This window comes from Nipponia nippon, unplaced genomic scaffold, assembly GCF_047370975.1.
Source record: "Nipponia nippon isolate SJK-2023a ecotype South Korea unplaced genomic scaffold, ASM4737097v1 scaffold_32, whole genome shotgun sequence".
Taxonomy (NCBI): domain Eukaryota; kingdom Metazoa; phylum Chordata; class Aves; order Pelecaniformes; family Threskiornithidae; genus Nipponia; species Nipponia nippon.
The window spans coordinates 1,524,183-1,551,904 of NW_028262350.1; the positions used below are offsets into that span (position 1 = coordinate 1,524,183).

The window sequence follows — 27,722 nt, forward strand, 5'->3', positions numbered from 1 at the left end:
CAGTCGTTTAACAAAATACCAAACCGCAGAGCAGTTATTCCTCTCGCGGTGCGTGTGTTCCAGTAGACTGGGGGGGAGGGGGAACACCCTACAGACTTGACGTGTCATGGGTCGGTCTGGAGATGAAATTCAGCAAATGAGGGAAGAAAAAGGAGGAAAGGAATTCTCTGGAATTGGTATAGCATTACACAGGAGTTAGGGAACTGTGTCATGTTGTATAGTAAGCATTGAAATAATCAACTACAGCACGCTTCATTCTAGTTAACAAAAAACAAGTGTGCTTTAGCTGGAGTGAGTGAATGCCTCCTGTCCAGCCCCCTCCCTGCCGGCTCGCCTGAGAGAGTGATGTTAAGGAGAAAGATAATCAAAAGGCTAGCTTAAGGCTCCGCACAAAGCTCTGCGGGTACTTCTGGTCTGTGGTCCCGGTGCAGTTTGTTTGGCAAAGCGATCCGAGTCCTTTGCCGCCGCCTTCGTGCTCCACCCCGAGGGCCGGGGCGGCGGCTGTGGTGGCACCGGGGCCCCCCCCACGCGGAGAACCATCGCGGGGCAGGCCGGGCTTCAGCCCGCCAGCAGCTCCCGCCGGGAGCCGGGGAGCGAGGGGAGCCGGAGCCGCCCGCCCCCGTCCCGCCTCTCGCCTGAGGCGGGCAGGCCGGGGCGGGGGGGCCGGTGCCTCTGCCGCGATGCTGGCCCAGACGCCCTCTCCGCTCACTGAGGAGCGAGGGGAGCGCTCTCCTCGGTCACATGCCCGCGCCCCTCGGGGCACCCCTTGCCCCCCGGGGACGGCGGCCCGGGCCGAGGGGACGGGGCTCCCCGGGCGCCGCGCTCCCGCCAGCTCCCCCGCGGCGCCTCGGCCGCCATTTTCCCGGCGGCGGCGGCGCCCCTCCCCGCCGCCAGGGGGCAGCGCGGCGCACGTCCCGCGCGCCGCCGGCGCCCCGCGCGCAGGCGCCCCGGCCGCAGCCCGCCATGTCGGACAAGATGGCGGCGGCCGCGGCCTCCCCTCAGCCGCAGCCGGGCCCCGGCCCGCCGCCGGCGGCGGAGGCGGAGGGCGGGGGCCCGCGCGGCGGCGGGGTAGATGGGGAGGCGGAGGCGGAGGAGTTCGGGTGCCCGGCGCACTGCTCCGACCTGGCCTGGCGGCAGAACGAGCAGCGCCGCCACGGCCTCTACTGCGACATCACTCTGGCCTTCGGCGGTGGGCGGCCCGGGGCGGCCCGCGAGTACCGGGCGCACCGCTCCGTCCTGGCCGCCGCCACCGAGTATTTCACGCCGCTGCTCTCGGGGGGCTTCGCGGAGTCGCGCTCGGGCCGCGTGGAGCTGCAGAAGTGGAGCTCGGAGGGCGGCCCCGACCCCGACACGGTGGAGGCCGTCGTGGGCTTCATGTACACCGGCACCATCCGCGTCAGCCCCGGCAACGTCCACGAGGTGCTGGAGATGGCCGACAGGTGAGCGGGGCCGGGCCCCGGGGGGGCTGGCCGCGACCCCAGCGGCGGCGACCGGGCCGCAACGTCAGCCCTGTTCGTTTGTTCTGCAGGTTTCTGCTGACCCGGTTAAAAGAGTTCTGTGGAGAGTTTCTGAAGAAGAAGCTCAACCTCTCCAACTGCGTTGCGGTTCACAGCTTAGCCCACATGTATTCCTTGAATCAGCTGGCCCTCAAAGCTCAGGATATGATCAGGAGAAACTTCCACAAAGTTATCCAGGATGAGGAGTTCTACACTTTGCCCTTTCACCTCATCAGAGACTGGCTCTCGGACTCGGAGATCACAGTGGACTCTGAAGAAATCCTCTTTGAGACTGTTCTGAAGTGGGTTCAGAAAAATCCTGAGGAAAGAGAGAGGTACTTTGAGGATCTCTTTAAACTGCTTAGACTGTCTCAGATGAAACCCACTTACCTTACTCGCCACGTCAAATCTGAGAGGCTGGTATTGAGCAACGAAGCCTGTGTTAAATTAGTGTCTGAAGCCGTGGAGAGTCATGCCTTGCGGTCCGAGAACTTGCAGTCTGGTAACCTACAACATTCCGCTTGTCCTGTGGCGTTGTTGCCGCGTTTTGGACAAAACATGGACGTCATTATGGTGATTGGTGGTGTATCAGAGGGAGGAGATTACTTGAGTGAGTGCGTAGGGTATTTCATCGATGAAGATAGGTGGGTAAACTTACCGCATATACATAATCATCTTGACGGGCATGCTGTTGCTGTGACAGAATCTTATGTTTATGTGGCTGGCTCCATGGAACCGGGGTTTGCCAAGACTGTAGAAAGGTACAATCCAAACAGAAATATCTGGGAGCAAGTCTCAAATCTAATAACCAGAAAGCATTCTTTTGGCCTTACTGAAGTTAAAGGAAACTTGTACAGTATTGGTGGACACGGCAATTTCAGTCCTGGCTTTAAAGATGTGGCCATTTATAATCCCGAGCAAGACAAATGGCTTAACCTGGAGTCAGCACCAAAGATTCTTCGTGATGTCAAAGCTGTTTCTGTGGAAGACCGGTTTGTTTATGTTGCTGCTCGTACCCCAGTTGACAGTGATAGCGAAGACGGATTGAGGGCAGTTATTATCAGATACGATGCTGAAACGAGGCAGTGGCAGGACGTGGAGTCTCTGCCGCTCATTGATAATTATTGCTCTTTTCAGATGTCTGTTGCTAACACAAACTTTTACCATACAGCATCGTGCTGCCCCAAGAGTTACCCTATAGATAATGAGGAGGCCAAGATAAAGATCTCTGGCAGGGCCTCGGATGAAATACTTGAAAGCTTACCCCCAGAGGTTCTTAGCATTGAAGGAGCAGCTATTTGTTATTATAAAGATGATGTTTTCATCATTGGGGGGTGGAAGAACAGCGATGATATTGACAAGCAGTACAGGAAGGAGGCCTATCGGTACTGTGCTGAGAGAAAGCGCTGGATGCTTTTGCCTCCTATGCCTCAGCCTCGCTGCAGAGCAACAGCCTGCCACGTGAGGATTCCCTTCAGGTGCTTGCAGGGAACACAGAGATACCCTATGCCACAAAATCTGATGTGGCAAAAAGATAGAATAAGGCAAATGCAGGAAAGGCAGATGCAGGAGATACACCGACACTCCCTCAGCTTACGGAGAATGCCACGCTCGCAGATTGAGTGCTAGTTTCTGGAATATCACTCCTCCTGATGAATCTAGGAAATACTGTGCTGAACCATTTTGTTAGGCTTGATATGTCTTTATAAGACATGAGGGCGTTGACTGGATTTGATGCGTAAAACCGGCATCTTTTATATACTGAAAATTAAGAAGCTCAGAAATTGAGGATGGATGGGAATTGAGAAGCTATGTGAATCCAACAGTATTACTTAATGGTACCCAGGGAAAAACTAGCCTGTAACGGGCTGTGAAATATCTCCGGGAACATTAAGTCTGCTATTTCTCTCTTCAGATCTTTGTTTTCAAGGACTTCTGTAGAGTTAGTCTCTAACAGTTCTATTTTGAAAATCAAAGATCTCTATCTTAATAATTTAGTGGTTACATTTGTGTGTGCTTGAAAGCACCTGTTTTATTTGCACTTATATATTGACATTCCTTTGAGTCTCTCCTCAGTGACTAAACTTCACATATAATTGGTGTTAGTGTACTTAGCTTTCCCAAGTTGGAGGCAAGTGCAATAGTTATACCTATATATGAAGACAAAAGCACAATCTTTCTTTACAAAATTACTTCAGGACGTTTCTATGTGTGCTAAATATTTTGTACCTGTATGTTGTAGAGAGGCTGCAGAGTTTGTTTGTAAATGGATGATTGGTAGAACACGAGACACTTGCTAAAACAGAGAGCTGGAGGCAGTAGGTTTTTTTCAGGTGTAGCTGAAGATGCTTTGACAGCTTCATTAGAAACTTGGGTCAACAATCAGCCTGACAAAAGGAGGGAAAACCAGCGCAGTAGCCACCCACCAGCATTGACTAGTCACTTCTGTCAGTGTGGATTAGTAAGAATGAGATTATTTCACAGTAATAGATTGAAGCCTGAGCTACTTGTAGATCCTTTCTCAAATGTTGCACGCGTTTTAGTTCTAGTGAAAAAGTGATAGAAGAACCCCCGTGAGCCTGTTTCCAGCCTGTCTTTGACAATCGGTGTCCTTTGCCTTCAGTATACTTTCCCGAGAAACTTAGAGTAGCTGTGCTGCAGTGCTCCCTAACAAATCAGCCCTTGGTGTTCCTCTTGAAGGGAGGTGGGTGGCTCTCGGTTACTGATAACAAGAAGATTTTTAGAGGCATCTGGAGTTTTCACGGTCTCTAAATATTTGAATTTCCCCACTTACTGTGGCAGTAAGATTTAAGCTCATTTAAATACCTTTGGGAATTTTGAGGTGATTTTACATAAACCAGTGCCCTGGTTGGCTCTGGTTTGCTTACTGCTATACTCCCAAGGAACAGAATGTGGAATATTTCCTTCAGAGTATCGCTGCCTCTCAGTGAACTGTCCCACCGAACACTCCTCTGGGATCCAAAGAGCTCCAGGACGGCTTAGGTTACTAGCGGATTCAGTGCATCCTTCCTACCTCCTTTTCTTCCCCATCCTTCCCTTAATTTGAATGTTCCAGGTTCTCACATGCGACCTAACTCAGGATCTTAGGGAAGGGAAAGGGAGGAGTAACCAGGGTGTTCCAAAATTTGTGTAGACAGACGTTGCTGGAGAATCTGTTTACTGTCTTTGGTTCATTGATGATTTGCTGGTGGTTTTGATGTGGGCAACTTCTTTGCAAAAGAACTTCTAAACAGTTTGGTTTTTTGTTTTGTTTTGTTTTTTAATGTTTAGCTTTCTGAGCTGATACTTCTCATTTTCCAATTCAGCAGGCAACCTAGATCATATCTGAAACACTGGGTAAGTCTTTCAACCACATAGTGTGTAAAGGTTTCTCTGATGTGTACATCCCTTAATGCTCCACTTTGCAGTTCACTTGCCACTTTTGATATCAATAACTTGTCTTTTTGTAATAGAGTAATCTAGCCTTGTTTTCTTTTGTCTTTTTTTTTTAAAAAGAACACCACAAACCTTGAAAATCTTAAAAGTTTAGTCTCAATCTACTCATCTATGGTAACTGTGTTGTATTTTATTTGCCTGTTGGATTGTTACGCAAGGGCAGATTAAAGGGTACGATGCTGGCCTAATGCAAGAGAGGAAATAGGTAAGCTTGTTCAGGATTAAGGCTGATGCTCAGAAGTGACTTCCCAAATCAGCTCATGCGGGCCTGTAAGCACGGCGCTTGGCCCATGAACTCTTGCAGATTTGGCCGGAGTGGTTTAAGAATTACTGCCCCTACAGCAGGGCTTGTGAATAGAGGTGTGGAAATGCCTCACAGCTTTAGTACTAAATCCATTGATTTAACTTAAATTTGTGGGCGTTGATTTTAAGATACTTTACCAGACTTTGCACAGAAGCAATTGAGAAGATCGTACGTACTCCGTCCCACTGACTTTGCTGTAGGGATTTTTAACAAGCAGTTGAAGGACGGTACGATGTCGGACCACCTCCGGTCTGCCAAAGCCCTCTTGTGGTCTGTCAACAAACCTGGACAGTTTGTAGGGAGAAATGCCAAGATTATTATTTCAGTTGGAATACGAACTAAATAGTTTAACGTGTGGCAGCATGCAACAAAGTGAGATGCAAGACCAAACTTCTTGCAGTCTTTTTCTAAGCAAAATTGATATTGCACTTACCACGAGAGCTTTTGGCTGGCACACGAGCTGGGTAGTTCACTAAAGACATTCCACTCAAAGACGACGTCAAGACAGCTTAGTGTCCGGACAGCTTAACTTGTGAACGCCAGCCGTGATTCTGTATGCGATGCACTAGATCTCCGTGTGTTCTGTTCGCATGGTGAGTGATGGGCACTGGGAACAGCACTGGTTTGCTCTAACTTTTGCTATGCCAATTCTACGGAATTTTTAAGTAGTTGGGGTTTTTTTTAGCCTTGACTTTAAGTGGACCAATTGCATTGCACATGGTTTTTAACTGACGAGCCTAACTATCCATTGTATCACATGCAGGTGTTCGCAGAATTGCATTATTGACTCTGGCTGTAATTTAGCCCACTAACCTGTGAATCGCCTAACAAATTCCTTGTGGCCCTTGACTGCCATAGCTTGCTGGGTGTTTATAAAATGATCCTATAAACAAAAGCCTGGGAATTCTTTCAGTGCGTTTATAGTGGCTAGTGAAATGTCAGTGAGATCCCAGTGTGCGTTCAGTGAAGTATCAGAAGGCTGACTTGTGGCCTTCCTGATGTAAAAGAACGTCGGGGGGAGTTCCTCCTCCTCCTCGTGGCGATCATACCTCTGTACCCGTACTGCCTGCCTGCCACAGAACGCATGTTTCACGTCCTGTCTTTCTGCTCAGCGTTAGTGGAGGAGGAGGCAGCCTGCCTGGGCTCGGCTGTCACTGTAGTCGTTTCTAGGTGCCATATATGTGTACATAGTATTTTATAACTACCTGAGTACGCTGTTAGTATGCTGGGTTTGTATGTATTTTTAATAAGACTTTCTCTTGCACATAGTAGGATACCGCTCCAGAGATGAAGAAAACATGCCAACTTTTTAGCATGCATTAGGAATAACTATGCCAAGCATTCTGCTATACTATTTCAATATAATTTTTCTCCACTACAGTAAATGTTAAAATCAGAACTATTGGCTCAACTTGTGTGTCACAAATAGACTGATCGCTACTGACAAACTGAGTCACAAAGAATTGCGACTTTCTAGGTTATTTTTAACACAACCTTGTGATAGTATGTTGTAACATTCAACGGGCTTAAAAAAACAAGCTTAAAATAAGTGGTTTATGGCTTAGATTTATTTTCAGCTGTGTCCACGTTACGTTGGGGTATAAATCGTGTCTCTAATTTGACAGTCCTGAGCGGAAGTCTGATAAAACAGGTGCTCCTGAGGATCTAATCCTGTTACTAATATGAATGTAAAGTGGCGCTAACGAGATGTTTGAAGACCATTAATAGTCAGATACTCCTCGTAGGTCCATGTCACTGTGGATCACGGCAGCTGCGCTCTCCTGTCGATATTAATGTAGACTTCAGCAGATTGCTTGGGGAAGCAGCACTCCCGTCCTTACTTCCAGTAAGGTAAAGTAGTATGTGTGGATAGGCCGTTTGAAACAAACCCTACTGTAATGTTCTTTACCTTAAAGACACTGTACTAAAGTTTATTGTAATAAGTGAATTAATGAAAATAAACCTTTTATTTCTCTAGCATTCTGTTGTACCTTTTATTTTTTAAGTTGCTAGGTAGGCTGCGGCCGATACACACGTTTTGTGGTGCCATAGAATGAAAGTTTTAAACACTAATTATTCTTTTGGCCTATATCAATTGTTTTTATTTTAGAATAAGTGAATACATTCGCTGGCTGCTCAGAAGACTTTATTTGCTAAGTGGAGCTGTTTATACAGGCAGGCTGCTTGTCGAAGGAGTGAACCTGACGTCCTTTGAGGAGTTGTCCACGTAGCGGTCTCGTCTGGCAACGTAGTCGCCAACGTTAGATAGACCTGGCACCACACAGCAGCTCAGAGCACTACGGTAGACGCCCATGTCGTGAACATCGTACCACTCGTTGGCGTTTTCATCGTAACACTCAACGTTGAAAGTCGTAGTAAAACCGTTAAAGCCACCAACCACAAACAAGAGATCGTCCACCACTTCAATGCCAAAGTTGCTGCGAGGATTGAACATGGTGTGGACTGTGCGCCACGTGTTGGCAATGGGGTTGTAAGCTTCCGCGCTCCGAAGCCGGTTGACTCCATCAAATCCCCCTACCTGTGAATGCCAAAGGCAGAGACTTGAAACAGGCCTTCCCTTGCCCGCCGAGTCGGCCGAATCATGGGGCAACTGGTGGTAACTGGTCCTGCCTCGCTGACTTCAGTTTGAGCGTTGCTGAGAGCGTGTGACCTCAAAACACAACGCTTGCGTATCGCAGGCTGCTCCCTTGTTCTTTCTGGAGCTTCCGAAAGTTATTTTGTGCAACTGTCAGATTTTCAGAGTTTAAATGCAGTGCACGGATAGGATAAACAGGGCCAAACAAACGTTCTGTGCTGCTAATGCTGGTAGCAGCAGCAGAAAATAATTTCTTTGCTGCAGCTGCTTAAAAATTGTCCACACGTTTTCCATAACGAAAAGTGTGAGGTGATAATATTCTCGGGAGGCAGAGCAACCATTCTGGCTCCGACTTCCCTAAATCTCACAAGCAAGTGGCCAGCCTGAAAATCTAGGAAATGCAGATTAGCAAAACTACGTACTACAGGTCCGGGGTGGTGGTGTGGCAGAGGGACCGCTTCTCCCTTACCGCGTACACTTCGTTCCCATACGCGATCACGCCCACTCCACTTCTTCTGCTTCTCATGGGGGCTATGAAGGTCCACTGGTTTGTTGTGGCATCGTACGCTTCAGCTGTGATCAAGCATTCGTTGCCGTTGAACCCACCACATATATACACCTGTTTACAGGGGAAAGAAACGTGTGAGCAGGGCAGTTACGCTCCTGGTGGGAGAACGCGTCGAGGAGAAAATGAAAGGTGCGGACGGATTTTGGGGAGGTTTCTTGGTTGGTTTGGTTTGGTTTTACTGGGAATGGTCATCCTGGGTTTGAAGTAATAAAGTGCAGTGAGCGGTGCAGGCCAGCAGCATTTGGACCCCTTATTTCCTGAGCTGCATGAAGCAGAGGGGCACGGTGTCTGACTCGCGGCCAGGGAACGCGCTGTCCGGCAGCAAGCGGGCTGTGGGTGGCAAGCGGGTCTGGCCGAGCTGTACCCCTCCCGCCTGCACCTCTGCCGCGCCAGCCAGCCGCTGCCTCTTGGAGAGCTTCGTGTCTGTGGCTCCGGGATTTAATGAATAAGGTTTACGTGAACTTTCTTCCTCTTTATTTTAATGATCCATCGCGTTAAGGGGAGCGTTTGTAACCTTTCCTGCTCCGCAGCTCCTCTGGTCTCTCTAGATGACGAACTCAGAGCGGTAGCTGTGCTTATCTCTGGCCGAGCTCCACGAAAGTCCCTACCTCGATACGTGCCGTATGAAATCACAGGCACTTGCTCGCTGCGTAACGCTGCGCGCTGATGTTTGTTTGGTTCCTTGTCCTGCGCACCACACTTCAACCCGAATGCTCTCTGCGATCTCACGGTACCTTTTCGTGCAGCGTGGTCGCGCTCGCATCGCTTCTCTGCTCGTGCATGGGGGCAATCAGCGTCCACTGGTTCGTCTCCGGCTCGTACCGTTCCGCTGTGTTGAGGCGCACGTAGCCATCAAACCCTCCCATGGCGTAGATGAAGTTGTTGAGGACGGTGACGCTGACGTAGCAGCGCCGCGAGTGCATGGGTGCAACCTGCTGCCATGTTTTCTTAAGTGGGTCAAAGCGCTTGACGCTGTTAAAATAATCCACGCTGTCAAATCCTCCGATAACGTAGACAAAGCCTTTTAAATAAGCCGTGCCGTGATAGGCAAGGGGGCTTTCTTGCTCACATGTGACGTTCACCCACTTGTCCGCACGGGCGTCGTACGTCTCGATGGCGTTGGTTGGGCTCCCCCCGCTCCAGCCTCCGATGGCGAACAGGATGGCGTAGGGCAGGCGAGGCCGGCTGAGTGGGTTGGCGAAATCGGAGTAAGAGGGGCCGTGCATGTTGAGGTTGTACATTTCTGTCAGCGTGTTTATGATGAGGACTTTGCACTCCTCGTTGTCCTTCACGTAATCGTGCATTTTGACGTTGTTCATGAAGTATTCTGCTTGCATCAGCGCCAGTCGAACCTGAAAAATGCACAAAAGAGGTTAGGATATTAACGCGGGTGCTTTACACCTCGGTATCCTTCGTGGAGAGCTCCGGTGCTGGATGGCTTTGCTTTCAGGCTACAGCGTTGTCTAAAGCTTTTTAGAGAACCAGAGAATGAAGTGTGTAGTTTTTAGCTAGTCCAGAACAGGGTGTGCAAGGGTAAATCATTCGATTGCAGGGCAGGGAGCTGCCGCCGCTTTGGCACGGCGCTTTCCTGCGCGCAGCCTGAAGCTGCCCCAACGCCTGCTGCTGTTTGCGTAGTGCAGCTGGTCTAGGCAAGCGCTCGTCGGCTTTGTGCGTGTACAGATAACACCGTCCCCCGTGAACTCCGGCCCTTCCTGGGTTGGAGCAACAGCTAAACTTAAGCTCTGAACAGGAGGAAATGCGCACTTAAAAGGTCTGCCCCGACCCCAACGCAGGATCTTCGACCCGTGCCCCAGCGTCGCAATAGCCTAACGGTCTGCAAGCTCGCTTCTCTGTGAGCAGCCGTAGGAGGCTGCAATTTCCTCCGGTCTTGCAAGAAAAGCCAAGCGGCTCTGGCTCAGCTGCCCCGCCAGCACCGACCTTGCCCAGCAAGACTGCAATGTGCTGCCTCCGGTTCTGCGGGTCGTAAGCGATCCACTTCAGAATCGCCTCGAACACGGCATCTTCTTGTTTCACATTGAGCTCATCCTTCTCAATGATGTGCTTCAGCTCGTTGACGGAGAGGTCTAGAAACTCTGTAGACACCTTGGTCATCTCCTCGAAGTGATGGAGGATGAACACATAGGCTGCTTCTCGCAGGTCGGGACAGTGGTAATAATCTGTGAGTCGGCAGATGCCGATGCAATTTTCCAAGCATAGCTGGGATTTTAGGAACTCGCAGCACAGTCTGATGATGCCCATGATATTGAACTGGTCTGCTGCGGTTAGCAAGCTTTCAACGTTGTCAGCCGTGACCGGTACCATCCTGGTGTAGGCGTACTCGATAATGAGCCTCATCATTTCAGGTGAAGTGCCGGGGATTTTATACACTATCTTCTCTGCGTTGTTCCAGCTGCTGGTAAACAAAGCCCTGAAAAAGCAAAGCAGTGCTGGGGAAAAGCAGCTTTGCTGCGTTAAACCCTGACCCCGTTACCCCCTGTGCCTTCTTCCCTGGGCACCAGTTTGGGCACTAGCAGTCGCCATGCTGGGAGGCCGTGTGGTTTATTAATTAATGTTTTACTAGCTGGCTGTTTTAAAAAGGAGACGCAGCCTCTGTCTGTGGACAGAGCAATAGGGCGAGCGGTCACCTTGCTCCTCCAAGGATGGCGGAGAATAAGGGTGTGCGGGGAGGGAAAGCCTCCCGCCCGACGGCGGAGGAGCCGGGCTGGCCACGCTCCGCGCCCTGTGGGGCAGCGGGGGTTCGTCAGCCCCCCCTTCCAGAGCGGCTCTTAGGCACCGGGGTGTGGGTTAGTTCTGGTGTCCGGGCAGGCACCGGGACCGCAGCTGACTGCGGGACGGGAGTTTTAATGCCGATGGAAGCGCTGGGGATGCACTGGACAACGTGGCACAGGCTAGGAGGTACTGCTTGTCCCCGTCCCCTCTCGTTTCGAGCACTGACCTGAAATAGTGACTGCAGCTGCAGAGGATGTTCTTGTGAGCGCTGAATTCAATACCATCCACGCTGATGATCACATCACAGAGCTTCCCTTCCAGGCGAAGCTCATTGAAGACGGTGCAGGCCATAGCACTCATCTTCCTTTCCATGTGCGAGGACGAATATCCGGCGGGCGCCACGCTGTCGCCCATGTGGAAGCCCGAGGCAGTGGAAGGTGCTTCTCCCGGAGGTGCTACAGGGCTTTGTCCTCACCCTCCAACGTCGTCTCTGAACCCCTGCCTGTCTGGTGGTTCTGGAATATGCCCCATAATGAGATCACAGGCATGGGGGGGCCCGGGACCAGCGGTGAGCCCCTCCGCAGGCCGTGGGCGCCTGGTCCTCCCGGCTCCCTGGCTCCATGGCGGCCCTCAGCCTCAGCCCAGGTGACGCTGGGCCCTGTACCCGCACCCCAGGGATGGCTGCTCTGAGCAAAGCCAGCCTTGTGATTCCCCTGCAGCTTTTTAATGTTATTTAGCCTGGGTATAAAGCTCCCCAAATGTAGGCACTGACCGCTTCTGAAGCGCCCTTGTACCAGCTCGCCCAGGAGGAAGCCGAGGCACAGGCTAGCTCATGCCGGTGGTGAAGCCACAAATCGCCGCTGCCCCGTCGGCTGCTGTTCGGAGGGGTGGAAGGGGCCGCCCGGGCCCGGAGGCGAGCAGAGGGCAGGGAGCCCCGTCCCGACGCCTCACTGGCTTCGCTCATGGCCAGCAGCTTTCTGCACTGGGACCCGGCCCTATAACCAGGGCAGGCGGCTGACGGCCTTCGAGCTGCTGCATGAGCGCGTTCGTCGCGTCCGTAGGTAACCGGGCGCCGAGGAGCACCTCTGTGAGGGGCTCGGTGCTGGAAAACAGTTTGGACTTTTTCATGTTACTGCTGGTGAGGAGTTTTTTAAGTTAAATGAGTTTTGTGGTAGCGCTGGGGGAGGGCGATGGCAAAAAGACAGCCCTTGCCATGTACTTTTTTTTTTTTTTTTTTATTCTTTATCTCTCTCTTTCGCCTTCCCGTCTCGGAGCCTCTTGCAGAGGAAACACAACTGCAAGCGCCGGTACCGGCCGGGGCCGCTTCGGGCGGGGGGCGGAGGCGCAGCCCCAGCCGGAGCGCAGCGGGCGGCCCCGGGCACCCCCGGCCCCCGGCCACCCCCGGGCACCCCCGGCCCCGGGCACCCCCGGGCACCCCCGGCCCCCGGCCACCCGCGGCCCCCGGCCACCCCCGGCCACCCCCGGCCCCGGCCACGCCCAGCCCCGGCCCCGCCCCTGCTCCGGCTCCGGCTCCTCCCCGCGGCTGCGCGGCCCCGGCGCGGCTCGGCCCTGCCCGGCGCGGAGCGGTGCGGAGCGGAGCACGATGGTGAGCGCGGGGCCGGGGCCGGGGCCGGGGCCGGGCGCTGTACGGAGCGGGGGCCGGGCGGGGGAGCGGGGGCCCGGGGCGGGGAGCGGAGCGGAGCAGCGCAGCGGGGGCTGGGGCAGGGGCAGGGCTGGCCCCGAGGGAGCGGGGTCCCTGGGGAGCAGAGCTGGGAGCGGGGCCCCGGGACGGGGGGAGAGGGGATAAGGCCGGGACGGAGAGCGCGGCGGGGGCTGGAGGGCGCGGGTCCGCCGGGAGCCGCCCGGCTCCGGGGGCGGCACTGAACGGGGGTCTCTGCCCGCAGGTGCCCGAGCTGGAGAAAGCCACGGTCCGCATCCTGCGGCCGGAGCGTGTGATGGGGATAATCCGGTCCATCAAGGAGCAGGGGATGAACAAGCTGCAGGTACCGGTCCTGTTCGGCCCCGGCCGTGGTGGGGCTGGCCCAGCTGGGAGCAGGCGCTGCATCCCGTCGGGCTCGGTCCCTGTCTCCGGCAGCCCCCTTCCCCAGCCTCCCCGGGCCCGGCCCGGCTGCTCCAGCCCGGCTGCTCCAGCCCGCCTGCAAGGAGGCCCCTTCTGCACGGGCTGCAGATGGAGAAGCCCCAGCGAGAGGGGGGGACCAGGCTGTTTTTCCTGCCGAGGCCCGGGCTGGTGGCTCTCCCTGGATGGGCGTTTTTCTTCCTTGTCATGCAAGCTATAAATACGAGCAATCCCCAAACACCCCTCTCCACCCATGGCAATAAGTCAGCAGAATTAAGCCTTTTGGTGCTGATAAGAGTGCTGGGGTGGGAGGGGTGCTGGCTGCCTCAGATGAGGACATCTGCTTCACGGCTGGCAGGAGCCTCAACGTTCGCTGCTGCCGTGCCCTGCTGCGAGTCTGCGCCCTGACGTGAGACACGGCAGCGCGGGCTTCGCAGCCTGGCAGGCAGCTACGGCTCGCTACGGCAAAGGCAGAGCGCGCTGGGTCACGCACGGATTTGGTCTTCTCTCGCCTTCCAGGTCATTTCTGACTTCGACATGACGCTGAGCAGGTTTGGGTGCAACGGCCGACGCTGCCCCACTTCGCACAGTGAGTTGAAGCCGTTGGTTTTACTGTTGCTAATTCTGTTTGTTTTCTGTGTTTGTGTTCTCGGTCTCTGTGGCTCCTGTTGTCCTCTGCCTCCCTCCTTTGCCGAGTCTGACCGCTCCGTCTTGTTCTCTCTCGGTGCGGCTCCGGGCCTCGGCCGCTGGCAGCAGCGGCTGCTGGCCCCCAGGCAGCCCACAGCCCGCTGCAGAAGCTGCCTCCTGGTCTGGCTGCTTCTCCTTCCAACGCTTGCAGCCTGCGGCGTGCTCGCCTTGCCGCTGCTCTCTCCCGGCTGAGCAATGCCCTACGATCAGCGCCTGCTGCAGGTTCGCAGTGGGAGCCGCCGTGCTGGGACCCCATGGCGAGCCTGTGCTCAGGCCGATGTGCCACACGCGGCTTGTTTTTGGGAAGACCCGGCACTGGAGACGCAGGATAGCTGCCTTTTAGAAAGCCTTTTTTATGTTTCTGGGCTACAACATGGGCATTTTATTGTCTTTACAGATATCCTCGATAACAGTCGTGTTATCAGTGAGGACGGCAAGAAGAAGGTAGGTGCTGTTTTGTAAGGCACTGCTTCTTGGCTCTGTTTTTTGTCCCCGTCCCCCACCATCAGGAGGTTGCAGCGGCTGGTGTGACAGCTCTCCAAGCTGCGCCCTGCCGCCAGGACAGACAGCGGCACAAGTGTCCAGGCTGCATTTCAGCCAGTGGTGATGGAAGGAGAAGTTAAAAAGGGAAATTTAATTTGCATGCTCAGCTGTGGGCATTTTCGGTCTGATAAGAGGAGGAAGGGGGGGTGTGCATCTGTACGTGCAGGATCTGAAGCAAGGTGAGAGTCAGCCGGGCTGCTGGAGCGTTAACACTTCCTTCCGAGATCTCCGGATTTGCTCAGAGCGAAGCTGCTTAGTGAAACGGTTTGGGTTGTGTTTTTCATTAGGAAGGGTGATGCTTTGGAGGAATTTAGAAATGCTGTTTTTGTTGTTTACAGTCTCTTTAGATGCGATGTTCACTCTGTTCTTTTTCCATCTGTACAACGCCCCAGCTGAAAGATCTGCTGCACCATTACTATCCCATTGAGATCGATCCCAACCGGACGCTGGAGGAGAAACGTCCCCTCATGGTGGAGTGGTGAGTACTTGTGATGAGCTTGGCCTTGTCCTGGCAACTTCTTGCCCCTGAGGACTACAAGACACAAGGCCTGAACTGCCTCTAGGCTTGGTGGCGGTGCTGGGAAGTTTTAGTTGTTATTTTTCTGACTGCCTTAAGGCTGCTGCCCGGGCAGCTCACTCTGCTGCCTTTCCCTAGGTGGACCAGGGCCCACGAGCTGCTGTTGCAGGAGAAGATCCAGAAGGGCGACATAGCCCAGATAGTCAGAGAGTCGGACGTGATGCTGAGGTACCGGCGCGGGGTTCGGTGGGCTGCCTGCGGCTCCTTCTCTCCTGCCGCTGTGCAAGCCGGTCTCCTTGCTCTCACCCTGACCTGCACGCAGTCTCCGAAGCGTGGCAGATGCAAATCTCCCTTCCTTCCTGGGGCTGAGCTCTAACCATGACTGAGCCGAAAGTCAGCGCCACGAGCCGCAGCCTGAGCTCGCTCCCTGGCCGCAGGCTGCTCCGTTCATGGCTGACTTCTTCCCGCTCAGAAACCGCTTCCACGTCCCTTGAGCCTTGGCAAGGAGCGGCCGAGGAGGACGGGCGATGGGCAGAGCTCCCTGAACGGCTCGGCAGAGCCCCGGCTGTTGGCAGGGCAGGGTCGGGAGGCAGCGTGCAGCTCCCTTCTCCAGGAGAGATTTTTCTCTCCTCTCACTGTAGCTGCTGGGCCTTATCCAGGTGCTTGGCTCAGCATCAGATTTCACCCACAGCACAAAAATGTTGCACTAAAACTTGCAGTTAAGGCTGGCCTTGGCAGCGATGGTCCTAAAACCGGCTCAGGGAGCCTTGGTTTGAATGAGCTGCCAGTCTCAGAGAGGAGGTGGTACCATCTGTCTGGGTTTTCACGAACCCAAGTTCTTCTTCGGCACAGAAATCGTGTCCTGGCAGACTGAGGCTGCAACAAGTTTGTCTGATCGTCCTCGCAGCCAGTCCGACCTGTTGCACATCTCCAGCGTACAGTTTCTGAGCGGGCCGGCAGCAGCCGCTCTCGGGGCGTCTGCAGGCACGCTGTGCCCTGTGCCCCCGGTGAGAAGCTGGACGCGTTCGGGAGACGCTGGGCGAATTGCTCGTGTGCTGCATGTTCCTGTGCAGCTCCTCGCTAGGTCGCTGCTCCCAGGAGGGGTCTGGGGTTCTGCTGCACACCCACCCCTTGCATGCCCAGCGAATGCCACAGAAGTGCTGGTGCCACAAAAAGCTGATGCTTTTTGCAGAGCTCACGCTTGCATTTCTGTTTGGGAAGTCCCAGGCAGAAATAGGAGCCTCGTAGCTGGGCTGCGAGCGCTCCCAGCCCGCGGTGTGCAGGCACCTCGCTGGGAGGTGGTAATGCAATGCTGTGTAACGGACGCTTCTGCCCTAGGGATGGATTCAATGAATTATTTGATCAGCTGCATAACTACAACGTCCCCTTGTTCATCTTCTCTGCTGGCGTCGGTGACATCCTTGAAGAGATTATCCGTCAGGCCAACGTTTTCTACTCAAATGTCAACGTGGTGTCCAACTACATGGACTTCGACGATAACGTGAGTATCTGCGTCACGTTCGTGCGGTGAGCTTGCAGAGAGGAGAGCTGTTCGACCGGAATTGAGGGCTGTGATATGTTTAACAGAGACGCTGCTAGGTTAAAAGCTGCCTATTAACATTTCTAAGCATTTGATCCCTGTTGATGGAGCGGACCCTTTGCTGGGTCAGGGGAAAGCCCTAGAGAGGCCGGTCCTGGCCTCCCACCCCGTTTGCTCTGCCTTCGGGTGTTGAGACCTGCTGCCACCATAGCAGCCCTCGGAGCATCGGCGCTGGGGGGGTTAGAGGTTCCCCTGCCCTCGCCGGGGGTCGGATCAACAGAGAGAGCGAGCAGAGCATGGATACGGTGGGCAGGTGGAGTGGGGGAGCAGCTGAGCATCTGCTCGCAGTCTCAGGGACTCTTTGCCTTTCAAACTTGCTGTCTGGTGGCAGAAGTGTGCTGCCGTCTGTGTCCAGCGCTGTGTGCTCCGTCCTGGGGCAGGGTGAGGATGGAGTTAACCACAGAGGTCCCTCCTGATCTGTCCCTTAAAGCAGCTTGGAAGGCTTTTGTTGATGTACTGAAGCCTGAAAAGTCCCAATGTACATGAGAAAATTGCGTGTCTCTTACAATGAAGCCCTCTGTTCCCACGGGTGGTGTGTTGGGACAAGCCGTCCTCGGGGGAGCGTGGGACAGCGTGACGGTCCTGCCTTCTGCAAGGGCCCTGCTCTGCCCTGCGGCTCCCCTGACCGTGGCTTTCCGTGACCAGCCGTGACCAGCTCCAGGGCAGCGCAGGGCCCTGACGAAGGTCTCTAGGGTCTCCATCCTCTGGGTTTGTTCTCCGCTTTGGGAAGGGCTTGCCCTGCAAAAGGGGGCTCCTGGGGGCTGCCTCCAGGCTGTTTCGTGGCTGCTGGGTTTCCAGACTCCTCGGGGGTGTCTCTAAGATGAGAGCTGGTACCCTGTTAGCATCCTTCCCGTTTGCCCATTCCAGAACGGGTACCGAGGCTGCGGCACAGTGGAGGGATTGCTGTGGGATCAACTGGTCTGTCCTGTTTGCACAGGGAGTCCTCACCCATTTCAAGGGACCTCTCATCCACACCTATAACAAGAACAACAGCGTCCTGCAGGGTACGGAGTATTTCCAGCAGCTGAGCACTAGGACGAGCATCATCTTGCTGGGGGACTCCATGGGTGATCTGACGATGGCAGACGGCGTTCCCAGTGTGGAGAACATCCTCAAGATCGGCTTTCTCAATGACAAGGTGGGTGTGGGAAGCAGTTGTCTTGCTTCCCTGCCAGCCTTCCCCAGGTACAAAGCCCGAGGGGCAGCCGAGAGGGGCCTGCAGCTGCCCGAGTGCTTCGGGGGATGCGAGAGATTCGTACGAGCTCCCGTGGGGTGTGCGGAGGGAGCTGGGGGTGTCTGCTGGGCTCCCGGTGCTCCTGGGGCATTGTCAGGGTGGTTGTTGACCCCTCTTTTGGGTAGCACCAAGAGATGCGAGCGCTGTGGGTGCAGCAGCTTCATTCTCAGCTGCTGGTGTTTAGAGTCCTCTTCTCTCTCTGTGGCCTTCTCCTCTCCACCCCGTCCCGGTGGCCACGCTGCAGGTGGAAGAGCAGAGGGGGAAGTACCTGGATGCCTACGACATCGTGCTGGAGAGCGATGAGACGCTGGATGTGGTCAACGGGATTCTCCGGTACATCCTTATCGAGACATGAGCTGGGAAGGCAGCGTCCCAGCTCCGGCCCCTCAGCAAGATGCCTGGGCAGTGAACGTCCTTCCCTCGACAAAGCCGGAGTGGATCTCCTGGTACCTGCTGGACTCCATCCTGACGCTGGGCAGGCTCCCTGCCCTGGCTCTCGCGTGTTGTACACGTCCCGACCTCACTAACCCCCTTCGGTCAGCCCTGGGACGGGAGGGGTGAGACAGGGGAAGCTTCTCCACTCCCTGTACCCCACCTGTGCCCGGCTCTGCTGCGTCCCACTCGGGCTGCGTCCCACTCGGGCTGCGTCCCACTCGGGCTGCGTCCCACTCGGACTTCATCCCAGCCAGCGCCTGAGGCCACAACAAACCATGTCATGGTTCGGGTAGCGATGTTCTGTGCTTGCTTCAGCGGCCGAGTGCAGAAAAGGAGATGGTTTGCTGTGGCTTGAGGACAGACCTGTTTTATAGAATCATAGAATCACTTAGGTTGGAAAAGACCTTTAAGATCATCAAGTCCACCACTAAACCATGTCCCTAAGCATGACATCCACACGTCTTTTAAATCCCTCCAGGGACGGGGGGGACTCCACCACTTCCCTGGGCAGCCTGTGCCAGTGTCTGACAGCCCTGGAGTTTTACTGTGTTCTTAAGAAAACAAGTCTCTCTTGTCCTGTTTTCTGTGGGCTTCAAAGTGCCCGGGCTGAGCTCCGGCGGTGCCACCCACGGCTGGGCTGGCGTGGCCCTGCCAGGCGTAGCATCGCCCAGCCCCGCGGCCCCACAGAAACCTGCAGGTCCCTGGCCCCCGCCTGCCCCAGCCCTGCTGGCCCTCTTGCTCCGTTACAGCTCTTGCTGTAAAAGAAAAAGGCTTTTCCAGTCATCCCCGCAGGCCCACGGAGCTCATCCGACGCTGCTGCACAAAGCAAGAAGTAAGTTTGTCTGCTGAGGATCGGGCTGGGGGGTTTGGGCGGCAGCGGCAGCAGGCTGGGTGCTTGGTGTTTGCAGCCCACGGGTGGGGGAGGAGAGGCCAACGGCAGCATCTTGGTTTTTAAGGAATATTTTAGCTAACCATGTTTCTGGCTTGAACTGCTGGGCTGATCCTGGGCTCTCAGAGCAGCAAGAGAAAGAAGCCTCCTCTTTCTGTGTAACCTCTGGCAATGTAAGGGGTAAAGCTGTCACAGCCCTGATTCAGCAGGGGGCAAATTCAGACCTCACGTGGGAAACTGCTTTCACGTCCCGTCCTGCTGCCCGCTCCGACGGCGGCAGGCACCTGTGCTGGTGTGGGTGAGTCCCTGGGGGCCGGGACGGCTGCGGCGTGGCCCAGCGCGGGTCGGCAGCCCCTGCCCTGCCGCCTTTGGGCAGGGGCAGCTCTGGCTCCTGAGCTCTGGGCTGCTCCGGGTTCAGCCCTCGCTTGCTGCCCTCCACGTTGCGGGACAAGTAAATGTGACTTCTGAAATTGCAGGCCCCATTCTCCTTGTCGAAATAAAAACATTGGCTAAAGCTGGGCCACGGGTGGTTCGTACCCAGCTCCGAGGAGCTGTGGCCAGAGCCGCTCTCCTCCTGGGGCTGGCGCTGGCAGCTGCATCTCCGCTCCCCGGCTCCCGGCCATCCCCATCCCTGCCGGAGCCCGCCGGCCGTCACCGGGCGCCCTGCGCCGGAGCTGAAGCTCAACCCATCTGTGCAGGAGCGGAGTTTTGGTTTCTGTCTCTCCTGCCCGACCCAGCAGGCGCTGGAGCCTGAAATCCCCCTGGGCACCGCGCGCCCAGGGACAGGCGAGGCTCGTCTCTGCGCGCTGCCCGGACACGCAGGAACGTTTCATGGCGAAGTAACCCGATACAAAGGCCAACTCCTTGGAAACCAGTAGAAATGATTTATTTGGTGCAAGGTAGAAGTCGTCGTTTGAGGGGTTCGCTCTGGCCCTTTGCACTGTTCTGTTCTTGCATTTCTTTTATCTCCGTCTGCAAGACACGCTGTGCAACAGGTTTTAGAGCTGGTGGGAGATGATGGAGCTGTGCTGGTCACAACCGGCAAACCTGAGAGTGCCCAGTGAATGAGCTGCAGTTGGGCATCAAAATTGGGCTGATTTTTCTCAGTCACTGAGGGCTGTTGCTGTGGGGCGGGGATGCGGAGGGGGATGGGAACGGGAGGATGCTGCTCCCTGAGGGGCTGGGTGGGAGAGGCTTTTTGTTTTCCTTCTCCCAGCTGGCAAGGGCTTTGCCAGGTCCCATCCCCGCTGTCTTGGGGGGCCCAGGCTTTCTGGATCCACGTGGGACACCTGGGTTTCGCCCTGGGAACCCGAGTCCCCTCCAGCCTCTCATCCCGGGGAGGATGGCAGCAGGGAGCAGAGGCTGGGCCAGCAGCAGGCTCTTTATTTCTCCTCTCCTTTAAAGAATTTTATATGTGTATATAAAAAAAACCCAAACCCTAACCCTAAACTACAAAATGCTGCGGTAGAGGTGGAGGGCACCCCCCTCCTGCCTGCCCCAGGCGGCAGCGTGGGCAGGAGGGGAGGCTGGAGCAGGACGTGCAGTCGCTGGCTGAGGACGAAGGGGCTCGGGGAGGGGACGCTGCGGCCCCGGCCCTTCTGTGGGGAGCTGAGAGCAGGGGGGCGAAGCGGGGTTTGGAAGCAGAGCTGGGCAGGGCAGGGCTCCAGGGTCTGGCCCTGGCAGCCTTGGTCCCGCTCGACGGCAGAGGTATCGTCTGCGGAGCCGGGGAGCACGAGGGGACAGGCAGAGCGAGCAAACGCGGGCGCTGCCGTCCCCGTGGGGTATTGAGGCTCTGAAGAACATGGGTGCTTCCCACCTTCTTGCCTGGGTTTATTAGCTGGGGGTTGGTGAGTTTTCCTGCCCAGGAGGAACACATCAAAAAACCCTCAGTTAAATAATAGGGTATAAAAAAACCAAACCAAAATATGCCCCGCCATGGGGCTGGGCAGGGGCAGGGGCAGATTCCCGGGGTGGCTTCCTGGGGCGGCTGGTGGGGACGAGTCCTGTCTCCGGGGGAGAGTGAGTCTGCTCCTCAGAGCTCCTCGTGGATCTTCTCCTGGTCCTCATCCGACTTCAGCTTCAGCTCTTCGGAGGTGATCTTCCCGTCCTGGTTGCGGTCCTGGTTCCTGAACATGTCAGCGATGACTTTCTCCGGGTCGGAGCTGGGCATGAGGCGGCCTTTCCCTTCCGCCACCTGGGTCTTGATGAAGGTGGCGAACTGCAGCGGGGAGAGGAGAGAGATGCCGCTTTGCTCCGCGCAGCCGGCACCGGGCACGGTAGGGAGCACCACGGCCCGTGCCGAGGGCAGCAGCCAGGCCGTGAGGACCGGGCAGGGACAAGAGCACGGGCTGCCCTCAGTGTCCCTGCCCGCAGCCAGCAGCGATGCTCTGGGCTGGCGCGTTTCTTCTGCACAGCTCTTCAGGCTCCTGAGTGCCCGGGGACAGCAGTGCCCTTTGGGTGCTGCTCCCCGGGATGGGGTCCCCTGCACCCGTTTCCTCCCGCACCCCATGAGGTCCGGTGGCGTTTGGGGCCCTCGCTCACCTCGTCAGCAGGGATCTCCCCATCCTTGTTCAGGTCCATTTCCTCATAGAGGCTCGCCGGTGGCTCCCCGTGCCAGATGAAGAGGTAGCCCTCGGGAACCCCCTCCTCCATGGAGATCAGCTCCACCTCGAAGCGGAGCACGGCACTGCCTGGCACCCCCCGGGCTGAAAAGCAAGCGAAGGCTGCTGCACTGCTGGGGAGCCCCTGATGGGCAAGAGCCTCCCAGCCCCGAGCCGGGGCGAGGGGGGTGAAGGAGCCCAGCAGCGGCTCAGCAGGGCAGAACCCCCCGGTTGCATTGCGCGGGCAGCCGCACGCCGCTCCCCTACCTCCGCTCTCCCCGTGGCCCAGGTGGGGGGGGATGATGAGCACCCGCCTCTCCCCCGCGCACATGTTGAGCAGGCCACTGTTCAGGCCCTCAATCACCTTGTTGGCCCCCAGAGTCACCTCCTGGGGCTTCTCGTAGTCGTGGCTGCAGCAGGCAGAGAAGACCGCGCGGCTGAGAAAGCGCCTCGGACCCCGTGGGCAGCCCCGCCATTCCCCGAAATCCCCTGCCCTCCATCCCACCATGCCCCAAAATCCCGTGCCCTCCATCCTGCCATGCCCTGAAGTCCCACACCCTCCACACCCCAAAACCCTGCACCATCCAGCCAGCTGTGCCCCAAAATCCCGCACCCTCCACCCTGGAGCAAAACGCCTGCTGCCACGCAGCCGATGCTCCGGTGCTGCCCGTCGCAAAGAGCTGATGCTCCCAGCGCTGCTCCGGTGCCCATCCACCCCCAGCCCTGCCCGGCTCAGCGCCTGCCAGGATTTGGCCGGGTGAAGGAAAGGTGTGCTCGGGGCAGCCCGCGCGCCAGCACGCACGAGGAGAAGAGCTTGGTGCCATCCAGCAAAGAGCAGTTGTAGTGGTAGCGGACGAAGTCTCTGTCACGGGTGGTGACGTTGCATCCCTCGGGCCGGTACACGGTCTCGATCTCCACCGGGTCCGCAGGGTTGTGGAAGTCGATGATGTGGACGTCGAAGATGAGCACAGCTGAGCCAGGAATTTTGTTCCCTGGAAGAGGAGCATGAGGAGAGCTGCTGGAGCACCACGGGGCCGGTAAAGCCTTTCCCTGCTTTTTCCCATGCCCCGTGGCGTGTCCATCCCTCAGAGCCCTGGCTCTGCCTGTGTTGGCATCAGCCTTTCCCCTGCTTGCCCAGAGCCCTGGGGATGGGGGTGGCCCCTGGGGTGAGGAGCTGGCCCTGCCTGGCCAGCGCTTTCCTGATGACAGACCTTGGTGTGCCGGTGCGCGGGGCTGGAGGGGGGGACGCCGCAGCCCGGGGCTGCGCTGTGCAGGATGCCGGACCCCGAGGGGCTGCCCTTTACCTGCTCCGTTCTCCCCGTAGGCCAGGTGTGGGGGCACGACCACCCGCCGCCTCTCTCCCACGCAGACCCCTTGCAGGCCCTGGTCCATGCCGGGGATGATGTAGCCCTTCCCAATGTAGGTGTTGTAGGTGTGATTGCGGGAGTAGCTGCAGCGAGAGAAGCCCCCGGCGCCGGTGTGCAGGAGAGCCTGGCCCGTCAATGCCCCCCCTTGCACCCAACCCGCACCCCTTCTCCCAGCCTCTGCCCTGCTCCCCCAGGAGCCAAACCTTGCTCCTAGGGATGCAGCAAACAGGCATTGTCTTTTTTAGCCTATTTCATGCCCGTTACCACCCTTTCCTCCACCTTTCCCCCTGATTCTCCAGCCTCTCCTTGCAGCCTGCGGCTGAGCGTGGGGCGGGAGAGGACATCGGGGAATCTCCCTGCTCGGCCGTTTCCCTCCCCGCACCTGGAGTCGAAGAGCGTCCCGTCCATGAGCGTGCCGTTGTAGTGGTAGCGGACAAAGTCCCCGGTCACAGCCCTGCGCTTGCAGGACTCCGGCACCTCTAGGTGCTCCAGGAAGACGCCATCCTTGGGGTTGTGGAAGTCCACCAGCAGCACGCTGAACACCAGCGAGGCCTGCGGTGGGATCACAGTCCCTGGGGAGGGGACACAGGTCAGGCTGGACAAGGGTCCTGATGCACCGCAGGGGGCTCTCCGCAGAGCTGGGAGGGAAGGGACCGGGTGCGACAGGGTGATGCCCAACTCACCGTAGCCCTTCTCCCCGTAGGCAAGGAACGGGGGAATGATGATGCTCCTCTTCTCCCCGGCGCACATGCCCAGCAGACCCTGGTCCATGCCCTTGATCAGCCAGCCGGTGCCCACGTAGGTGTCGTAGGTGCTGTCCTTGCTGTAGCTGGTGGGGAGGAATGAGGGGGGGACGGCTCCGGGGCCACGCCAGCTCCCCCGACCTGAGCGGTGCCGCACGGGAGGCCAGTTTGGGGGTCACGGAGCTGCACTGGGGTGCAGGGAGGGAGAGCACGGGGGGGAGGCTGCTCTGACCGGGGTGCAGCGTGGGCCCCCACGTCCTGCCCCAGCCCAGCATCTCCTGGTCCCTGCCATCCCCGGTGCCCCCAGCCCCAAGGCAGAGGGTGCACCTGAGCTCCAGCACCCTGTACCCCAAGGCGAGGGTGCATCCCAGCGCCGGTGCCCCGTACCTGGAGTCGAAGGGGGTGCCATCCAGCAGCGTGCCATTGTAGTGGTACCGCACAAAGTCCGAGTTCTCCACCGTGCGGTTGCAGTGCTCTGGTTTGGAGAGGGTGGTGATCTGCAGCTTGTCATCCTTGTTCCAGATGTCCAGCATGACGACGTCAAAGTACAAGGTGGCATCTGGGGGGATCAGCCCCGCTAAAGGGGCAGCAGCGAGGACAGAACACCTTAGGTGGGCCCAGCGCCCAGCCCAGGCAAGCCAAGGGCTCTGTCCCCTAAAGCCCCCTGAGCCCGCGGCTGCCTGGGGCTGCTGGCCACACGTGCCAGCCCCCAGGAGAGCAGAAGATCCCGGGGGGGCAGGACCCCTTTTTCCCAAGGAAGCCCTGCTTAGGCACCACTTGCCCTGGCAATGGAGCCACCCTTCGCCAGCACCTGCCAGCTGGGCACCGGACCCCTGCTCCCGCTAATGCCGGCCCCGGGGGGTTTTCTCCCTCCATCCCCCCGCCGTGCTGCGGCCCCTTACCCACGCCGATGCTGCCGTAGCCCAGGTGGGGGGGCACAATGAGGTGACGCCGCTCGTTCACGCACATGCCCTGCAGGCCCCGGTCCATGCCGGTGATCAGCCGCCCGACGCCCACCACGCCGGCCACCGTGGCCCCTCGGTCGTAGCTGGGGCAAAGGGACAGACCCGTCAGCGGCGCGCGGGCAAAGGGCGAAACCCCCAAAGCCGCTGGCACTGGGGGTGCTCAATGCCTGCACCGAGGGCTTGGGGCAGATCCAGAGCCAAACCACGAACCCCGCGAACGCCGAGGGATGGCGCGGGGCTCCCAGGAGCCTGCCCACCGTGGGGGCAGAGCGGGGGGACGGGGCTGCCCCCTCCCCAGGCATGTAGGTAACCCACTGCAGCCAGCGGGTCCCCGTGCTGCAGGCAGAGCCCGCAGCTCACCCCCACAGCAAACAGACATTGATCCCGACGGGATCAATCCTGCACTGCCCGGGATGGAGCTGCCTCCCAGGGCACCGGTCAGGGCTCTGGCCTGACCCTGCACGCCCAGCACCCTGGGACGCAGGGGAATGCAGATCTGGCCCTCTGGATGCAAAGGAGGTGGGCGACGCTTTCAGCTGGGACCGAGCCCATCGACGCCCTCCCCAGACCTCATGGGCGAGCTGGGCAGGAGGCTGGCAGCTCCCAGGCTTTCTGCTGCTTCCAAATCATTTTGCATATGGCACATTTGGAGCTTTATGCAGCAAGGAGGAAAGAAGACGTCCCAGGCCTCATTTTTAAACTGCAAATTTGTTTTTATTTTTAAATCTTAAAATACTCCAAGAAGCAACTGGGGCAATTTCAGATAAATTGAAATCCTTCATCCCCTTTAATGTGCAGCTGATGCTTTCTGCTGGCAGCGCGCTGCAGTCGTCAGGACAAGGAATGATTTCAGCAGCGAACGTCCCCAGGCTCCCACTGCGCCGGGGGCTCGCAGCAGCAGCAGCAGGGGCAGCGCACGGCTCAGTTACTTTCTCCCCCGTTCATGCTCGCAAGAAAGACGAGACACGTTTAACCGCAGCAGAAGCCCTTTGCTTTCCAGGGCTCTGAAAAATGCCCGTCTCGGAAGTTTCTGTTCCTGCGCGGGGCTGGGGCTGAGCCCCAGCACAGCCCAGTTTGTTTCCGTCCTTTCACCGTGTGCCCGATTCTCCCCTGCTCACAGTGGTGCAAATCAGGGACAGCACCAACAGAAACACTGATTTACAGCCAGCGTGAGCAGAGCAGGATTGATGCACGGGCCGAGGAAAACTAAGACCAGCCAGACTGAAGCCTCTTAGGTAATGAACGGGTTTCGCCGCTGCCACGTTTCCAAGTGCTTTAAGTGTTTTCCCTGCCTGTGCAGCACACGCAAATACATGTTCCTGAGTGCAGAATGTCTCACTTGGGGCCAAATCCTGCCCATGCCCCAGATGGGCTTCCCTGCACCCCGCGGCACCCCGGAGTTGAGGGCGTCCAGGAGCTGCAGGCACCCCCAGGGCTGTGCAGGCTCCGCAGGCACCCCCGGGGCTCTGCAGGCTCCTCACCGGGGCTGGGGGCTGCCGCAGAGCCCAGGGGGGCAGCATGGGTGCCCGGGCAGGGGCTGCTGGCAAGGGGCCGGGCCGGGGCGGCCGCTCGCCCGCCCGGGGCCACGCCGGGGCCCCGGGGCTGACACGCGTACAGGGCTCCCCGGGCCCCGTCCTCGCCGCCAGCAGCCGCCAGCAGCCGCCAGCAGCCCCGCCTGGGGCGCAAGCTGCGAGGCCCCGGGGCCGGCCCCAGCAGGCAGCTGCCTGCTCCTCGCCTCGCTGCCCTCGGGGGTGCGACGGGGCGCCAGGGCGGCGGGCGGGGGAGGAAGGCATGCAGGGATCGCCGCATGCATTCGGGAGGGAGCCGAGGGCTATACCTGGAATCAAACTTTTTGCCATCTTTAAAGGTCCCATTGTAGTGGTAGCGAATGAAATCCCCCATCTGGACTTCCCGCAGGCAGATTTTGGGGATATAGTATCTGTCTATCACCACGTCTTCCAGGGGGCCGGGGTCGGCCAGCCCCGGGGCCCCCAGGATGCCGAGGAGGAGGAGGGCGAGGCGGCGCGGGGCCATGGCGCCGGGCGGCTGCGGAGCGGCGCGGAGCGGCGGGGGGCGGCGCGGCGGGGCCGGCCCGGCCGCCCCTTCCCGGCCGCCCCTTCCTTCCCGGCGGGAATGCCCGCCCAGCCCCGGCCGCTGGAATTTCTGTAGACGTGGAGCCCGGGCCTGCCGCGCCGCCGGGCCAGCCGCGGCCCGCGCCAGTCGCCCCGTGGCATCGCCGTGGCGACTCCCCGCAGCCGGGGCCGGGCGGGCAGGGCGGCGGCAGCCGCAGAGCTCCACGCCAGGAGGGTTTCTGGTTTTTTTCCTCTCTCCTTTTTTTTTTTCCCCCCCTTTCTTTTCCCGGGCAGCCCCCTGCGAGGGGAGGCTGGCGCAGCCCGGGGAGCGGGGGTTGTGCAGCTGGGGGGCCCGGCCCGGCCCCGCTCGCCCCGGGTCCTAGCGCTGCCTGCGCGCCTTCCAGCAGCGCCTTCCCCCGGCTCCGGCTGCTGCTGCTCGGTCCCTACCAGGTCGGCAGAGTAAACACAAGGAATTCCGGGTTTTTATAACATCTACTGCTCTTCGGTCTGCTGCTGACAGATCTTTTACTGAATGGCCATGATTAAAAATGTGAAATTACCCCTCTAACGGTCTTTCCCAGATAAGAGCAGCATCAAATGCACACGTACGTGTTGCCTGCCCATCCCCGCTCCCCCCAACCCGTCGGCAAGAAATGGGCACCGTGGCAAGAGCCCTTGGCAAGTCCCAGTTGGGAAATAAGACAGTCCATAAACCCCAACCGAAACCGGGCTTCTCCGAGGCACAGCGCTACTGGTGAGAGCAAAGGCACAAGCGAAGTGCCACCAGCCCCTCGAGCCCGGCCTCCCCAATGCACCACGAGGAGCCCGGGGGGACTCGGGGCT

The 27,722-nt window shown here is 57.8% G+C and overlaps 4 protein-coding genes across 14 annotated transcripts; 2 read left to right on the forward strand and 2 right to left on the reverse strand.

Annotated features, from left to right (window-relative positions):
- Positions 1 to 947: 947 nt before the first annotated feature.
- Positions 948 to 7,569, forward strand: KLHL11 (kelch like family member 11). Of its 9 annotated transcripts, none has more exons than XR_015707490.1 (4): positions 948 to 1,439; positions 1,529 to 5,849; positions 7,002 to 7,107; positions 7,432 to 7,569. XR_015707490.1 is itself a non-coding variant. In XM_009461955.2 (2 exons), exons 1-2 carry the CDS (start codon positions 964 to 966, stop codon positions 3,123 to 3,125), a joined length of 2,073 nt encoding a protein of 690 aa, XP_009460230.2. In that variant the 5' UTR covers positions 948 to 963; the 3' UTR covers positions 3,126 to 7,236. The 9 variants fall into 9 exon arrangements, 1 of the variants encoding a protein (XP_009460230.2); XR_015707493.1 differs by having other exon boundaries at positions 1,529 to 4,853; XR_015707491.1 differs by having other exon boundaries at positions 7,367 to 7,497.
- KLHL10 (kelch like family member 10) lies at positions 7,424 to 11,573 on the reverse strand. Its single transcript, XM_087770235.1, is given in 5 exon segments — positions 7,424 to 7,795; positions 8,322 to 8,471; positions 9,155 to 9,858; positions 10,349 to 10,848; positions 11,377 to 11,573. Coding segments are annotated over 5 exon segments (1,914 nt in total). The 5' UTR covers positions 11,565 to 11,573.
- Positions 8,415 to 19,651, forward strand: NT5C3B (5'-nucleotidase, cytosolic IIIB). Of its 3 annotated transcripts, none has more exons than XM_087770229.1 (9): positions 8,415 to 8,549; positions 13,055 to 13,153; positions 13,747 to 13,816; positions 14,312 to 14,358; positions 14,850 to 14,935; positions 15,113 to 15,202; positions 16,313 to 16,475; positions 17,512 to 17,712; positions 18,053 to 19,651. In XM_087770229.1, exons 2-9 carry the CDS (start codon positions 13,106 to 13,108, stop codon positions 18,161 to 18,163), a joined length of 816 nt encoding a protein of 271 aa, XP_087626355.1. In that variant the 5' UTR covers positions 8,415 to 8,549; positions 13,055 to 13,105; the 3' UTR covers positions 18,164 to 19,651. The 3 variants fall into 3 exon arrangements, with proteins under 3 accessions (XP_087626355.1, XP_087626353.1, XP_087626354.1); XM_087770228.1 differs by lacking the exon at positions 8,415 to 8,549 and adding an exon at positions 12,624 to 12,756; XM_087770227.1 differs by lacking the exons at positions 8,415 to 8,549; positions 15,113 to 15,202 and adding an exon at positions 12,310 to 12,756.
- Positions 19,652 to 20,938: 1,287 nt separating this feature from the next.
- On the reverse strand, positions 20,939 to 26,870 carry FKBP10 (FKBP prolyl isomerase 10). Its single transcript, XM_087770222.1, has 10 exons — positions 26,645 to 26,870; positions 24,745 to 24,890; positions 24,230 to 24,419; positions 23,783 to 23,928; positions 23,482 to 23,671; positions 23,037 to 23,182; positions 22,535 to 22,724; positions 22,000 to 22,142; positions 21,674 to 21,837; positions 20,939 to 21,350 (listed from the first exon to the last, which is right to left on the reverse strand). The coding sequence occupies exons 1-10, from the start codon at positions 26,839 to 26,841 to the stop codon at positions 21,165 to 21,167; spliced, it is 1,698 nt and encodes a 565-aa protein (XP_087626348.1). The 5' UTR covers positions 26,842 to 26,870; the 3' UTR covers positions 20,939 to 21,164.
- Positions 26,871 to 27,722: the final 852 nt, after the last annotated feature.

Coding starts and splice junctions, on each gene's coding strand:
- KLHL11 (XM_009461955.2), top strand. CDS start 964: ATGTCGGACAAGATGGCGGCGGCCGCGGCCTCCCCTCAGCCGCAGCCG. Junction 1,440..1,528: donor GTGCTGGAGATGGCCGACAG/GTGAGCGGGGCC, acceptor TTTGTTCTGCAG/GTTTCTGCTGACCCGGTTAA.
- NT5C3B (XM_087770227.1), top strand. CDS start 12,310: ATGAGTTTTGTGGTAGCGCTGGGGGAGGGCGATGGCAAAAAGACAGCC. Junction 13,817..14,311: donor ACGCTGCCCCACTTCGCACA/GTGAGTTGAAGC, acceptor TTGTCTTTACAG/ATATCCTCGATAACAGTCGT. Junction 16,476..17,511: donor ACATGGACTTCGACGATAAC/GTGAGTATCTGC, acceptor CTGTTTGCACAG/GGAGTCCTCACCCATTTCAA.
- FKBP10 (XM_087770222.1), bottom strand. CDS start 26,841: ATGGCCCCGCGCCGCCTCGCCCTCCTCCTCCTCGGCATCCTGGGGGCC. Junction 24,420..24,744: donor CTACGGCAGCATCGGCGTGG/GTAAGGGGCCGC, acceptor CTGCCCCTTTAG/CGGGGCTGATCCCCCCAGAT. Junction 23,183..23,481: donor GGGACGCTCTTCGACTCCAG/GTGCGGGGAGGG, acceptor CTCTCGCTGCAG/CTACTCCCGCAATCACACCT.